Source organism: Carcharhinus amblyrhynchos, chromosome 14, assembly GCF_965287045.1.
Source record: "Carcharhinus amblyrhynchos chromosome 14, sCarAmb.v2.hapA, whole genome shotgun sequence".
NCBI lineage: Eukaryota > Metazoa > Chordata > Chondrichthyes > Carcharhiniformes > Carcharhinidae > Carcharhinus > Carcharhinus amblyrhynchos.
In genome coordinates, this window is record NC_137337.1 from 75,108,968 (window position 1) to 75,123,250 (window position 14,283).

The 14,283-nt window shown below is 47.7% G+C and overlaps 1 protein-coding gene across 2 annotated transcripts in view; it reads left to right on the forward strand.

The window, feature by feature from the left end:
* The first annotated feature begins 2,072 nt into the window (after positions 1-2,072).
* fsip1 (fibrous sheath interacting protein 1) overlaps positions 2,073-14,283 on the forward strand; it is a 295,310-nt gene continuing 283,099 nt past the window's right edge. For both annotated transcript variants that reach the window (XM_080202068.1, XM_080202069.1), the window contains exons 1-5: positions 2,073-2,123; positions 4,467-4,640; positions 6,572-6,794; positions 10,835-10,924; positions 12,583-12,752. In XM_080202068.1, the coding sequence (XP_080058194.1) occupies positions 4,467-4,640; positions 6,572-6,794; positions 10,835-10,924; positions 12,583-12,752 (657 nt within the window). In that variant the 5' untranslated portion in view covers positions 2,073-2,123. The remainder of the gene's footprint in view (positions 2,124-4,466; positions 4,641-6,571; positions 6,795-10,834; positions 10,925-12,582; positions 12,753-14,283) is intronic.

Here is a 14,283-nt window from a genome sequence, read left to right on the forward strand (position 1 = left end):
CCTCTCTTATCAAAAACCCATCAACCCGCGTCTTAAAAATATTTAGCGAGGCAGCCTCCACCACTTCAACGGGCAGAGAATTCCAGAGATTCACCACCCTTTGAGTGAAGAAGTTCCTCCTCAACTCCGTTCTAAACCCTTTATCTTGAGGCTGTGCCCCCTAGTCCTACTATCCTTTCTGAGTGGGAAGAGTCTCTCCACCTCTATCCTATCCATCCCATTCATCATCTTATACGTCTCAATGAGATCTCCCCTCATTCTTCTAAACTCTAACGAGTACAAGCCTAGTTTATTCAGCCTCTCCTCATAGCTCAACCCCCTCAACTCTGGCATCAGCCTAGTAAACCTCCTCTGCACTCCCTCCAAGGCCAAAATATCCTTGCGTAAGTACGGCGCCCAAAACTGCACACAGTACTCCAGCTGCGGCCTCACCAATGCCCTATACAGCCACAGCAAGACCTCCCTACTTTTATATTCAATCCCCCTCGCTATGAAGGCCAGCATCCCATTCGCCTTCCTGACCACCTGCTGCACCTGCAAGCTGGGTTTTTGCGACTCATGCACAAGGACCCCGAGGTCCCTCTGCACCGTCGCCTGCTGCAGTTTTTCGCCACGTAAGTAATAATCCTTCCTACCATTATTCCTAGCCAAGTGGACCACCTCGCACTTGCCAACATTAAATTCCATTTGCCATTTCCTGGCCCATTCGCCCAGCCTATCTAGATCCTTCTGCAGGCTCTCCACACCCTCTGCACAATTTGCCGTTCCACCAATCTTGGTGTCATCAGCAAAGATCAAACCCCATATAGTTTCTGTCTCTGTGTACATCTCTGTTGGTTCTAAGCTTAACAATTTGTTGCACGTATCTCTCTCTCTCTGAATTTCTCTTTATCTTTCTTGCTCCGAAACTCAACAGCTCTCTATTTTCTGTCTGACACTCAGTAAATAAATCACTTTGTGTCCTTTACAACGTTGACATTTTCCAACCTCACACTGGGGTACTTCATCGCCCTCTATGGGAGGATAGCGAGTTTAAGTAATTTTTGAAGTGCCCCAGGAACACTGGGAGTTGGCCAAGTTTGAGATCAGGTGACAACTTTGGAAGCAGAATGTAAACAACAATTTGCCTATAATGGATACAATATCCCGAGGCAAGTCACCTCACAGACTTGTAATGAGCTAAATTGTTTAGCCAATATTTAGGCAAATAGTTTTTAATTTAGAAAAAGTGATATAAGTGATGGTAATTTGTATCAAAGATGCAACAAGATCTGGGCGATATCCAAGGCTTCCATTGCTGTGCTAAGTAACATTCGTACTGAACAACTGCCTAGAATCACTGAATCTTACAGTGCAGACGGAGGCCATTTGGCCCACCAAGTCACTCTGGCCCTATCCCTGTAACCCCATGTATTTATCCTGCTAATCCCCCTGACACCAACGGCCAATCCACCTAACCCTCACATCTTTGAACTGTGGGAGGAAACCCGAGCACCAGGAGGAAACCCACGCAGACACGGGGAGAACCTGCAGACTCCACACCGACAGTGACCTGAGGCTGGAATCGAACCCAGGACCGTGGCGCTGTGAGGCAGCAGCCCCCCTCCCCCGTGCCGTCCTGACTTTGACACACCCTGATATGTCAGCAGGGGGATGGTCTTTCACTTCACTGGGCTACAAGAATTTACACAGCCCATTTTCACAAAGAACCAGTGCTGGGGGGGGGGATCAACCAGTGCTGGGGGGGGGATCAACCAGTGCTGGGGGGGGGGGGATCAACCAGTGCTGGGGGGGAGGGGGAGGCAGCCAGTGCCGGGGTGGGGGGGGGGTGAGGCAGCCAGTGCCGGGGGGGGGGGGGGGGTGAGGCAGCCAGTGCCGGGGGGGGGGGGTGAGGCAGCCAGTGACGGGGGGGGGGGGTGAGGCAGCCAGTGCCGGTGTTGCTCTGGATCCAGTGCCGGGACAATGAATAAAGTTGGGTTTGTTTTGAATAGCAACACATCCGGGTCCTGAGCGTCCCTGGCAGCGGCTCCGGGGGCGGGGCCGGGACTGGATCCGGATCGGGATCGGCACCGGGACCGGGACTCCGCGCTCCGGGACCGGGCTCCTCTCCGCTTTCACACCCGGTGAGAAACCCCCCAAAAACCCAGCAACAACTCCGGGAGCGTGAGTGTGAACAAGACCGGGCTCACTCTGGGTGTGGACAACACCGGGCTACTCTGGGTGTGAACAACACCGGGCTCCCCCTGGGTGTGAACAACACTGGGCTCCCCCTGGGTGTGAACAACACTGGGCTCCCCCTGGGTGTGAACAACACCGGGCTCGCTCTGGGTGTGAACAACACCGGGCTCGCTCTGGGTGTGAACAACACCGGGCTCCCCCTGGGTGTGAACAACACTGGGCTCCCCCTGGGTGTGAACAACACTGGGCTCCCCCTGGGTGTGAACAACACCGGGCTCGCTCTGGGTGTGAACAACACCGGGCTCGCTCTGGGTGTGAACAACACCGGGCTCGCTCTGGGTGTGAACAACACCGGGCTCGCTCTGGGTGTGAACAACACCGGGCTCGCTCTGGGTGTGAACAACACCGGGCTCGCTCTGGGTGTGAACAACACCGGGCTCGCTCTGGGTGTGAACAACACCGGGCTCGCTCTGGGTGTGAACAACACCGGGCTCGCTCTGGGTGTGAACAACACCGGGCTCGCTCTGGGTGTGAACAACACCGGGCTCGCTCTGGGTGTGAACAACACCGGGCTCGCTCTGGGTGTGAACAACACCGGGCTCGCTCTGGGTGTGAACAACACCGGGCTCGCTCTGGGTGTGAACAACACCGGGCTCGCTCTGGGTGTGAACAACACCGGGCTCGCTCTGGGTGTGAACAACACCGGGCTCGCTCTGGGTGTGAACAACACCGGGCTCACTCTGGGTGCGGACACTGGGTGTGAACAACACTGGGCTCACTCTGGGTGTGAACAACACTGGGCTCGCTCTGGGTGTGAACAACACTGGGCTCCCCCTGGGTGTGAACAACACTGGGCTCACTCTGGGTGTGAACAACACTAGGCTCCCCCTGGGTGTGGATACTGGGCTCACTCTGGGTGTGGACACTGGGTGTGAACAACACTGGGCTCACTCTGGGTGTGGACACTGGGTGTGAACAACACCGGGCTCACTCTGGGTGTGAACAACACCGGGCTCGCTCTGGGTGTGAACAACACCGGGCTCGCTCTGGGTGTGAACAACACCGGGCTCGCTCTGGGTGTGAACAACACCGGGCTCGCTCTGGGTGTGAACAACACCGGGCTCACTCTGGGTGTGAACAACACTGGGCTCCCCCTGGGTGTGGATACTGGGCTCACTCTGGGTGTGGACACTGGGTGTGAACAACACTGGGCTCACTCTGGGTGTGGACACTGGGTGTGAACAACACTGGGCTCACTCTGGGTGTGAACAACACCGGGCTCACTCTGGGTGTGAACAACACTGGGCTCCCCCTGGGTGTGAACAACACTGGGCTCCCCCTGGGTGTGAACAACACTGGGCTCCCCCTGGGTGTGAACAACACTGGGCTCACTCTGGGTGTGAACAACACTGGGCTCACTCTGGGTGTGAACAACACTGGGCTCACTCTGGGTGTGAACAACACTGGGCTCCCCCTGGGTGTGAACAACACTGGGCTCACTCTGGGTGCGGACACTGGGTGTGAACAACACTGGGCTCACACTGGGTGTGAACAACACTGGGCTCCCCCTGGGTGTGAACAACACTGGGCTCACACTGGGTGTGAACAACACTGGGCTCACTCTGGGTGTGGATACTGGGCTCACTCTGGGTGCGGACACTGGGTGTGAACAACACTGGGCTCACACTTGGTGTGAACAACACTGGGCTCCCCCTGGGTGCGGACACTGGGCTCCCCCTGGGTGTGGACACTGGGTGAACAGTAGATTTGTTGTGCTCAGAGTGGGTTTGCACTGGGCTCGCACTGGGTGTGTGTGTATATTTGGTGGGGGTTGTATCTACGCTGTATCAGCTCATTTTGCTGCTTGTATTCATCCTGAGTGAAGCTGTAATTTTAATTTACTGCGCACTAATCAACCCACATCAATTTGTAGTAATTAATCTTCTTGGGCGTTGTTGGTGTTGGCCTCATCTAGGCAATTGAAGACTATTCCAAAACCTGTGGGACAGATTTCTGCAAAAGAGAAGGTGTGTGTTACTATGCGTGGGTGATGCACCAGTGCAGTACTGAGGGATTGCTGCACTGTAATAGGTGTTGCCCTTAGAATGAGACATAAAATTTGCACCCAGACTCAATCCCAGCCTTTGCACGGTAACGCAAGATGGGAATCAAACCCGGCTCCCTGCTGTTGTGAGGCAGCAGTGCTAATCGCTGTGCCACCGTCTTACATTACAGCAGTGACTATACTTAATGAAAACTATCGTAATGAAAATGTTGTTTTGTTTTAGATGATAATGGACATTGTGAGAGGGCAGCTTGACCAGATCTCACGCCCGGCATCTGGTCCTCGAACCCGCCCAGGGAGCCGGGTGGCACGTGGCCCTTCACAGGACAGGCGGCGACTGAGTGGGCATTCTTCAGGAGCCATGGTGGTTTTAACTCCTGAACCAATTTTATCCCAGGTACGATGCACGCTGTATGAAAAGCAACTTTATTTTTCCTTTCTGTTTCAGGCAATCTCATCATCTGAACTTGTAAACATTCAATTATTAATTTAAACTTTGCTTTCATCATTGTTTGCGAAAAGTCAAATGGAAAGAGAATGTGATGGCAGTGTCGTGATAATATCCTATTCTGGCAATATTACTATCCCTCCCACGTGATACCGTCATGACAGTGATGGTGCTCTTTAAAAAGGAGTATCTGTCTTTTGGGCAGCACGGTGGCACAGTGGTTAGCCCTGCTACCTCACAGCGCCAGGGACCTGGGTTCAATTCCAGCCTTGGGTCACTGTATGCAGTCTGCACATTCTCCCCGTGTCTGCATGAGTTTCCTTTGGGTGCTCTGGTTTCCTCCCACAGTCCAAAGATTTGCTGGTTAGGTTGATTTTAACCATGCTAAATTGCCCCCTTGTGTCAGAGGAGCAACAGGGGTTGGGTCAGAGAGTTGCCAGAGGAGGCCTCAATGTGGATGGCTTTGAATTTTAAAGTTCCAATATTCTTTAATACAGGAGTAGATGCTGGAGATCTGAAATAAAAAAACAGAAAATACTGGGAATGTTCAGCAGAACTAGTAACATCTGTAGAGGAAAATGGTTACCATTGACAAGTTTAAATCGCTATATTCATTTTATTATTCAATTATTAAGGTGACCCTCGGAATTTTACCATCCTGCTGCCACAGAATTGGAGTGGGTGAGGAGTGGGCAACAGAAATGGCCGTTGACCTGGGGCGGGAATTTCGTGAGGCCATAACATCCTGCCCGGCATCTCTGAACAGTATTCAGGAGCTAAATTTAAATAGTGAACTCAAGTTCAAATTTCTCCAACCATTTAACAAGAAGAAAGCAGTTTTCAAAATTGCTGCTGGAAGTTTAAGTTTATTTATTAGTATTACACGTAAGCTTACGTTAACATTAATGAAGTTACTTTGAAAATCCCCTCGTTGCCACACTCCGGCTCCTGTCCGGGTACACTGAGGGAGAATTTAGCACGGCCAGTGCACCCTAACCAGCACCCATCGGGTTGATGATCTTGCATTTGGAAAATAAAATCAGATTATTATTTCTGAATGAATTTTTACCAATAAAACATCAGAATTTGATTTCACCTTCTACCCTATCCTATTTTGTCCTTTTTCATATTTTTGAAAAGGTGGGTCTAAAGATGATTTTTTAAAATTCATTTGTGGGACATGGGCATCACTGACTGGCCAGCATTTATTGCCCATCCGTAGTTGCCTTTGAGAAGGTGATGGGTGAGCTGCCTTCTTGAATCGCTGCAGCCCATGTGCCGTGGGTTGACCCACAATGCCGGTAGGAAGGGAATTCTGGGATTTTGACCCCAGCGACTGCGAAGGAACGGTGATATATCTCCAAGTCAGGATGATGAGTGACTTGGAGGGGAACTTGCAGATGGTGGTGCTCCCATGTATCTGCTGCCCTTGTTCTTCTAGATTGAAGTGGTCATGGGTTTGGAAGGTGCTGTCTAAGGAACTTTAGTGAATTGCTGCAGTGCATATTGTAGATAGTATACATTGCTACCACTAAGTGTTGGGAGTGGATGTTTGTAGATGTGGTGCCAATCAAGTGGGCTGTTCTGTCCTGGATGATGTCAAGCTACTTGAGTGTTGTTGGAGCTTCACCCATCCAGGCAATTGGAGAGTGTTCCACAGGTGATGTTCCCTGTACTTACACTGGTAATTATTTAAATTTCTCTGTATTACTTGACGGATGGCTTTGTAGTTAGTGTGTTGTGTGCAGCAGATTAGAAATAGTTGAATTTGTGTTTGGTGCAGACTCGATGGGTTGAAGGGCCTCTTTCTGCACTGTAGGGTTCTATGATTCTATGGTTCAAGGCCACTCACTTAGATTGTATTTTTTTTTTGATTGCAGGAAAAGTCTGATCCTTCCGACAACCAGAGTAACTCCCTGGATTTCGTGACCAGTCCTTGCTTTGAGAATGTGGACAGTGAATGTGACATCTTTAGAGAGCTGGGTGGAGTGAGCACCTTGGTTACTGACAGTGTTGATACTGGGAGCTATGGCGAATCTCCAATGTCACCACAGGAAGATACAGCTTCCATTATACAGGAACTGCACATTTCAGACAAATCAGGTACATAACCGAATGCAAAGATATTTCAGAATGTTATCCCAGTTTCTGCTCAGATGTTTATATATAACTGCATTCTACATTGTTTCATTAGTTTTAATGCAGGTAAGGTTCAGGAAGAAATGTAAGAATTATTTTGACCTGTGGCTATTTGATTCACTTGTGAACCTGTTATGGAGATTTCATAACTGTGTGCATTCTCTCTTTCATGATGTGGATGATTCCACATAAACCTGTTGGACTTTAACCTGGTATTGTGAGACTTCTTAATATTCTATCTTTCAGATTGAGGGAACAAGCAACACTTTCTTATGTCATACTTTTGTATTTATACTATATATTTCTACAAGCTCATTGAGTTATAGCATGGGTGCTTTCTGAGTACAGTGGTGTACAGAAGGTACCAGGTTTTTATTGATGAAACTTACACGCAGTAAATATTTTATGAACTGATGTCTGAAGCTGTTGGTCATGGAGAGAAAACATCTCTGCTGCCTTAATTCTGATTTCTTTTCCACTGCCTAATACTTTTCTGTTCCTTTCAATTCCTTTTCGCTTGGCTCTTTCTTTGTTCCGTTTGCATTCCATTGTTCCAAAGCTCTTCCTAATCCTGCTACAGTTTTTGTCTTCCTTTTGAGCTGCAGTGTTTCTCTTGCCTATTTTATTTTCATATATCTCCCAATAACTTTCACAGCTGTTAGCACTGCTGCCACACAGAACAGAACAGAACTCCCACTTCCTTGACGAAGGAGCAGCGCTCTGAAAGCTAGTGGCTTGTGCTACCAAATAATCCTGTTGGACTTTAACCTGGTGTTGTAAGACTTCTTACTGTGCCTCACAGCGCCAGGGACTCGGGTTCGATTCTGGCCTTGGTTGACTGTTTGTATGGAGTTTCCACGTTCTCCCCGTGTCTGTGGGTTTCCTCCGGCAATCCGAAAGATCTGCAGGTTAGGTGGATTGACCATGTTAAATGCGCGGGGTTATCGGGATGGGGTGCAGTGATGATTCTGGGTAAGACGCTCTTTTGGAGAATCAGTGCAGACTGGATGGGCTGAATGGCCTCCTGTACCATAGGGATTCAGTGGTTCTAAATATAACACTCTGGGCAGAAATTTCCCCCCGTCTCTGCTGGAATTGTAGTGGGTGGGATGTGCAAAGGTCCGTTGCCCTTCCCACCCAGGATTTTCTGCCCTTTGGTTGAGTGTAATTGGAAAACCCTGCCCTCTATCTTCATGGAAGACTACCCATCCTCTGCAGTGTCAATTTTTCTCCTTCCTGTGAGACGTTTGAGTAAGATTGACAATGTGATGCTGAGATAGGGGCCAGAATTTTACCTGCCATGGGAACTGGAGCGGGCGAGGGGCGCACCATGGAAAGTTCCATTGACCTTGGGCGGGATTTTATGATTTCGGGACGGGCGAGGTTGGAAAATCCTGCCCAGGATGTGCTGTAAGCTTACATCCAATTCAGGTGCAAGATAAGTCTGTTTAGTCTGCTGGATGCAAAACACTCAGCATCACATTAATTTTGTATAGGTTTCACGCAGTGAGTGGACAAAGTGAACACAGCAGTTTGTGCTGAATTTCCAGAGATAAAGGGCTAAGCCAATGTCCAGCATCTAATACAATAAAATTCTTTCCTGACCCTAGTAAAAGTTGTGTTATAGTTCCCACAGGAGATTAGTTTCTAGTACAGTGAACCCCTTGTTGAAGACAAATACCTTGCTGGTTGCCATGACTTTGTAAAGGCTCCGTCACACTAACGTGTCTCTAAATAGTATTGTCGGTCAGAGGTTTGAGTTCATAGACTGTGTCTGATTAGAGTTATTAAAAGCGCCAGTTGTTGAGTCTGTGCCAAAAACTGAACAGTGGACCTGTTTTTGGAGCATTTCAGAAGCTGCTCTGCATACGCTGCTGCTATCGCAAACCTTCTGATAAAAGTGAAACAGTGTTTGTCAGTGAGACGAGGATGAGTAAGCAATTTATCACATGAAAAATACAATCAACTTTATTGAACTCCCAAAACTTAAAAAAAAACCAGTTGACTTTTGGGGGGGTGATGGCCTAGTGGTATTATTATTAGATAATTAATCCAGAAACTCGGCAAATGTTCTGGACATCCGGGTTCGAATCCCGCCACGGCAGATGATGGAATTTGAATTCAATTAAAAATTTATGGAATTACCATTGTCAAAATGTTGGAAAAACTCATCTGGTTCACTAATGTCCTTCAGGGAAGGAAATCTGCTGTCCTTACTCAGTCTGGCCTACATGTGACTCCAGACCACAGCAATGTGGTTGACTCTCAACTGCCCCCCCCCCCCAAGGGCAACTAGGGACGGGCAATAAATGCTGGCTAGCCAGTGACGCCCATGTCTCAAGAATGAATAAAAAGAACTTGAATTTTCCACTTTGCTGCTTGAACTGAATAGACACAGTCATCACAGCCAAAGCTACTTCAATATGTGTGTTTCATCTTTACACTTTATTTATTAGCTTGTGAGGAAAATGTGCGTTTCTGAAAAAAATGCCTTTTAAGCGGAGGAGCAGGGAACACACTTGTAGTTATATTACCACGTCCTCCGCAAGGTGTATGTTCATATCCTGTGAGTGGTGTTGACGTGCAGTCAATGCTGTATTATCCTAACGTTATAGAATCCCTACAGTGCAGAAGGAGGCCATTTGAGCCTGCACTAGGCCCTATCCCCGTAACCCCATGTATTTACCCTGTTCATCCACCTGACACTCAGGGGCAATTTAGCATGGCCGATCAACCTAACCTGCACATCTTTGGACTGTGGAAGGAAGCCGGAGCACCCAGATGAAACCCACTCAGACACGGGGAGAACGTGCAGACTCCACACAGTCACCCAAGCCAGGAATCAAACCCGGGTCCCTGGCACTGTGAGGCAGCACTGCTAACCACTGTGCCACCGTGTGGCATTACTAGTAGCTGATTTACACAGGCGGTTCTACAAAGTCAGGTGAATGATCAGTAAGTTGCTCTGAGGGATGTTGGTTGAGCCATTCAGCGTTGGCCAGGACACTGGATAATCTCCCTGTTTCCCTTTCAGAAGTGCTTGAGAAGTTTTTGCATCCAACCTGCCAGGCGATCGTAGCCTTTGTTTAATACAGAATCATAGGCCATTTGGCCCATCGAGTCTGCACCGACCACAATCCACCATCCAGCCTCTATGCCCGTAACAGCACATATTTACCCTGCTGATCTCACTGACACTGAGGATCAATTCAGCATGGCCAATTAACCTAACCCGCGTACCTCCTGCGAAAGGCTGTGTACTGGAATTCTCCAACCTCACCCGTGGTGGGGATTCTCTGCTGCCGCTAGTGAATGGAGGTTTTGCTGAGTGCCACATGGAGTGTTAGCAGTGGAAGTGAGGCGTGAACAGCCAGAGAATTCAGGCCTGCATTCCTGAAATGTAACTGAACTGAAATTAGTGATTTTTTTCAGGGGCGTCTTGACAAATACATGAATAGGATGGGAATGGAGGGATATGGTCCCCAGAAGGGTAGGGGGTTTTAGTTCAGTCGGGCAGCATGGTCGGTGCAGGCTTGGAGGGCCGAAGGGCATGTTCCTGTGGCTTTAATTTTGTTTGTTCTTTGAAATATCAGCCGAGATGATGTGCTCAGGTCCTGATTTGAGCTCTGAAGCCCTTGATAAAATCCAGCCCACTATCTCAGATGTGACATTTCGTACTCCCATTGCTACTTCTATTACTATTTAACAATTATGTATGAGGTTGAAGAAAATGTAGCACCCACTGTTAAGGTAATCTGCACCTTCTCAAGAGGAGAAGGATTGCATGATGAAAACAGGGCCCGATAGAAAGTAAATACATTTCCCTGTTTATTCCAGATCACTCTATGAATTTACCAGCCTTTCCTAGGGATTTAGGGAGCCAGGGCTCAACAAGAATAACAATATGAAATGTTGAAGACAGAAAATATCTCTCACAATTAGCCGGCACAGCAATAGCAGAGAAAACAATTAAGATAATGCGGGTTTTCTTTCATTTTTCCCAGGAATTCTTTCTACTTCAACAGATTGTGAAGAGGACCCAGAGAATCACTTGTCTACTCCCAATCAAACTGAACCTTTGAGGACAGAGCCTGGTAGGAATTTTCTTGTTTCGGTGTTGGGGATGGAATGTAATTTAATCCACGCGTGGGACAGCTCTTCAGCATCAGTGGCCACCCTCGTGCTTAAAGCGTGTTGCTGGAATATTCCCGTTCCTTGTCCCCGCGACCCCCAGCCTGCCTGGCCTTAGCTAGCTGAAGAAAATGTACCTCCTCTCTGAGGGTGTCTCACCACGGAGGCACTGTCTTTCTTACCTTGCAGCCTCGACGATGGCCACTGCTAGTGATGGCGCTACCGAGTTGCCTTCACTCTTGTTGATGCAGCAGCTCTGGGAGGTGGGCAGCCCTCATCAGTTGCACGGTGGTCCTGGAATTGGTCCAGCAAACTGCTACCACCGAGTCCCACTGCCCGCCGGAATTGGTTCCCGCTTTTGGACCTGATGGCGGAACTTCTTCAGTGGTGATAATATTCAGCCCTAAATGTTGTTGATACTTCACCGTTTTACTTCAAGTGATCTTTGAATGGAACCATAGAACAGAATCCCTGCAATGCAGAGGGAGGCCATTCAGCCTGCCACCACTCTCTGACAGAAAATCCCATCCAGGCCCTAACCCAGTAACCTCACATATTAACTCAGTCAATCCACCTAACCTGCACACCTTTGGACACTAAGGGACAATTTAGCATGGCCGATCCATCTACCTGCACATCTTGGGACAGCAAAGGGCAATTTATCAGGGTCAATCCACCTACCCTGCACATCTTAGGACAGCAAGGGGCAATTTATCATGATCAATCCACCTAACCTGTACAGGGTTCAGTAGATTGGTACTGGTTCCAGTTGCCTTTGTTTGGCCCATATCCCTCTAATCTTTTCCCATCCATGTGTTTATCCAAATGCTTTTTAAATGTTGCTATTCAACCTGCCATAGCCACTTTCTCTGGCAGCTCATTTCGTACATCCACCACCCTCTGCGTGAATAAATTGTCCCTCAGATCCCTTTTAAATCTTGCCCCTCTCACCTTAAATCTACCCCTTCTAGTTTCACCCAGAGAAAGGACTATGGGTGGGATTTTACTGCCTCGCTCTGGCTCCTGTGGCAGGTGGGATGGTAAAATTCTGGTCTAAGTGCATTTATCCTACCACTGCTCCTTGTGATTTTATACACCTCAGTGTCACTCCTCGTTTTCCTAGGAATAAAGCCCTAGCCTGGCCAACCTCCCCCTATAACTCAGGCCCACTAGTCTATCCTTAGATAATTAAGTTTACTAAAGTTTAAAATTTATGTACTAGTGTCACAAGTAGGCTTATTTTCACACCGTAATGAAGTTACTATGAACGTCCCGTAGTCGCCACACTCCGGTGCCTGTTCGGGTGCACTGAGGGAGAATTTAGCATGGCCAATGCATCGAACCAGCACATCTTTCGGACCGTGGGAAGAAACTGAAGCACCTGGAGGACACCCACGCAGATACAGGGAGAACGTGCAGACTCCACACAGACAATGACCCAAGCTGGGAACTGAACCCGGGTCCCTGGCGCTGTGAGGCAGCAGTGCTAACCACTGTGCCAACGTGCCGTTAATCATTATTAAAATAAATTGATGTTGGACAGATAGTGAATAAGATATTAATTTTTAAGTCCTAAGAAATGATTTTGCGACATAAAAGATTTTCGTTTAATGAAAACTAGATGGTCCAAAGCAAGAAGATCCGTGTCATAAACCTGAAGACCCCCAGCTGGAAGAGGCGATTGTGAAAATGAAAAAGCTGGATAAGATTTTGGTGATGAAGCAGGAAAAGGAAAGGCAAGTGAAGAAACAAGGAGAAGAGCTAAGGAAAAAGCTTTGGGAGGAACTTGAGGTAAAACAGCATCAAGAATTGCTTGTAGTGTTTCTGGTCCTTTTCCTATTGGTTCCCTTAATGACCTGTATTGACCAGTGGGTGCAACGTGCTAGTGCGATTGAAGTTTTGAATGGAATCTTGTTTTAAATTACGCGATTTCCTTTAACCTGGTGAGATTACTTACTGTGCCGACCCCAGTCCAACGCTGGCAACTCCACATGGTAATTTCCTTTGGTTGAGGTGATTCCCTCCAAAGGTTCCCGTGTCAGATGAAAAGCGATTATTCTGTCATGGTAATTCTTACATATTCATTGTGGAAACTCACTTTGTTCACTTTTGAGCTGTTTGCTCACAGGGGAACATAGCACTGAAGCCATCACCCTTGTGCTTTCTCCGCTGGTTCTCATATGTAACCTTTCCTGAAGTCAAAAGAAAACTAGTCATTTTGAAAATTAAAGTCCACAAATGTTTCATCTGGAAATTTCACATTGAACAAGGGTTATCAAGGGCTAGGCAGTGTGTAGTTAAAGTTACAGGTGGATCAGCACTGCCACTGCAGTGGAGCAGGCTCTAGAGACCAAGTGGCCTACTCCTGCTCCGAAATGTCTGTTTTTATGAATGAATTTGAATTCCCTGGTGCTGCTGATAATTTTGCACATAGAATCCCTACAGTGCCATTCAGCCCATCGAGTCTGCATCAACTCTGATAGAGTATCTTACTCAGGCCCTATCCCCGCTACATCTTTACCATGGCTAATCCGTCTAACCTGCACATCTCTGGATACTAAGGGACAACTTAGCATGGCTAATTCACCTAACCCACACATCTTTGGACTGTGGGAGGAAACTGGAGCACCCGGAGGAAACCCTTGCAGACACAGGGAGAACGTGCAGACTCTGCACAGACAATGACAGGGGCCAGAATTGAACCTGGGTCCCTGGCTCTGTGAGACAGCAGTGCTAACCCACTGTGCTACCTGTGTTATTGTTGCTTCTGTATTTGGTGTCAGATAGTTCTTGAAATTCTTGTAGCTATTTCAGCAGAAGTCACATAACCCGTTGCTTTAAATTGGGACTGTAATATAGTAGCTATCTTTTTAAATCTAAGCTGCTTTTCAGTGCTGTTTTCTGAAAACTGAAGTTTTCCTGAAAGCAATAAGAAGTAGAAATAAATTAATAACCTTGAAACCAAAGAAAAGGACAAGTGAATCCGGATTGTGTTCATGGACCAGATCAGTAACTCCAAGGTATGTTATGTGGTTAGCCTAGACCTCAACTTCTTTAATTTTGGCATTAGGGTGAGCATAAGGTGTTTTTCTCTAGGTATGATTCAAAGCTTTTATGAAAATAAACCTTTTTAAGAACATGGTTGGAATATAACAAAAAGAATTAGCATAAGTTCTACCAATTAAAGTACTTAAACATGACAAAGTATAATTCTTAACAGCTAACTATCTCTATAGTTCCAATGTAAGCAACATCCCCATAGACATAGAATCCCTATAGTGCAGAAGGAGGCCATTCGGCCCATCGAGCCTGCACCGACATC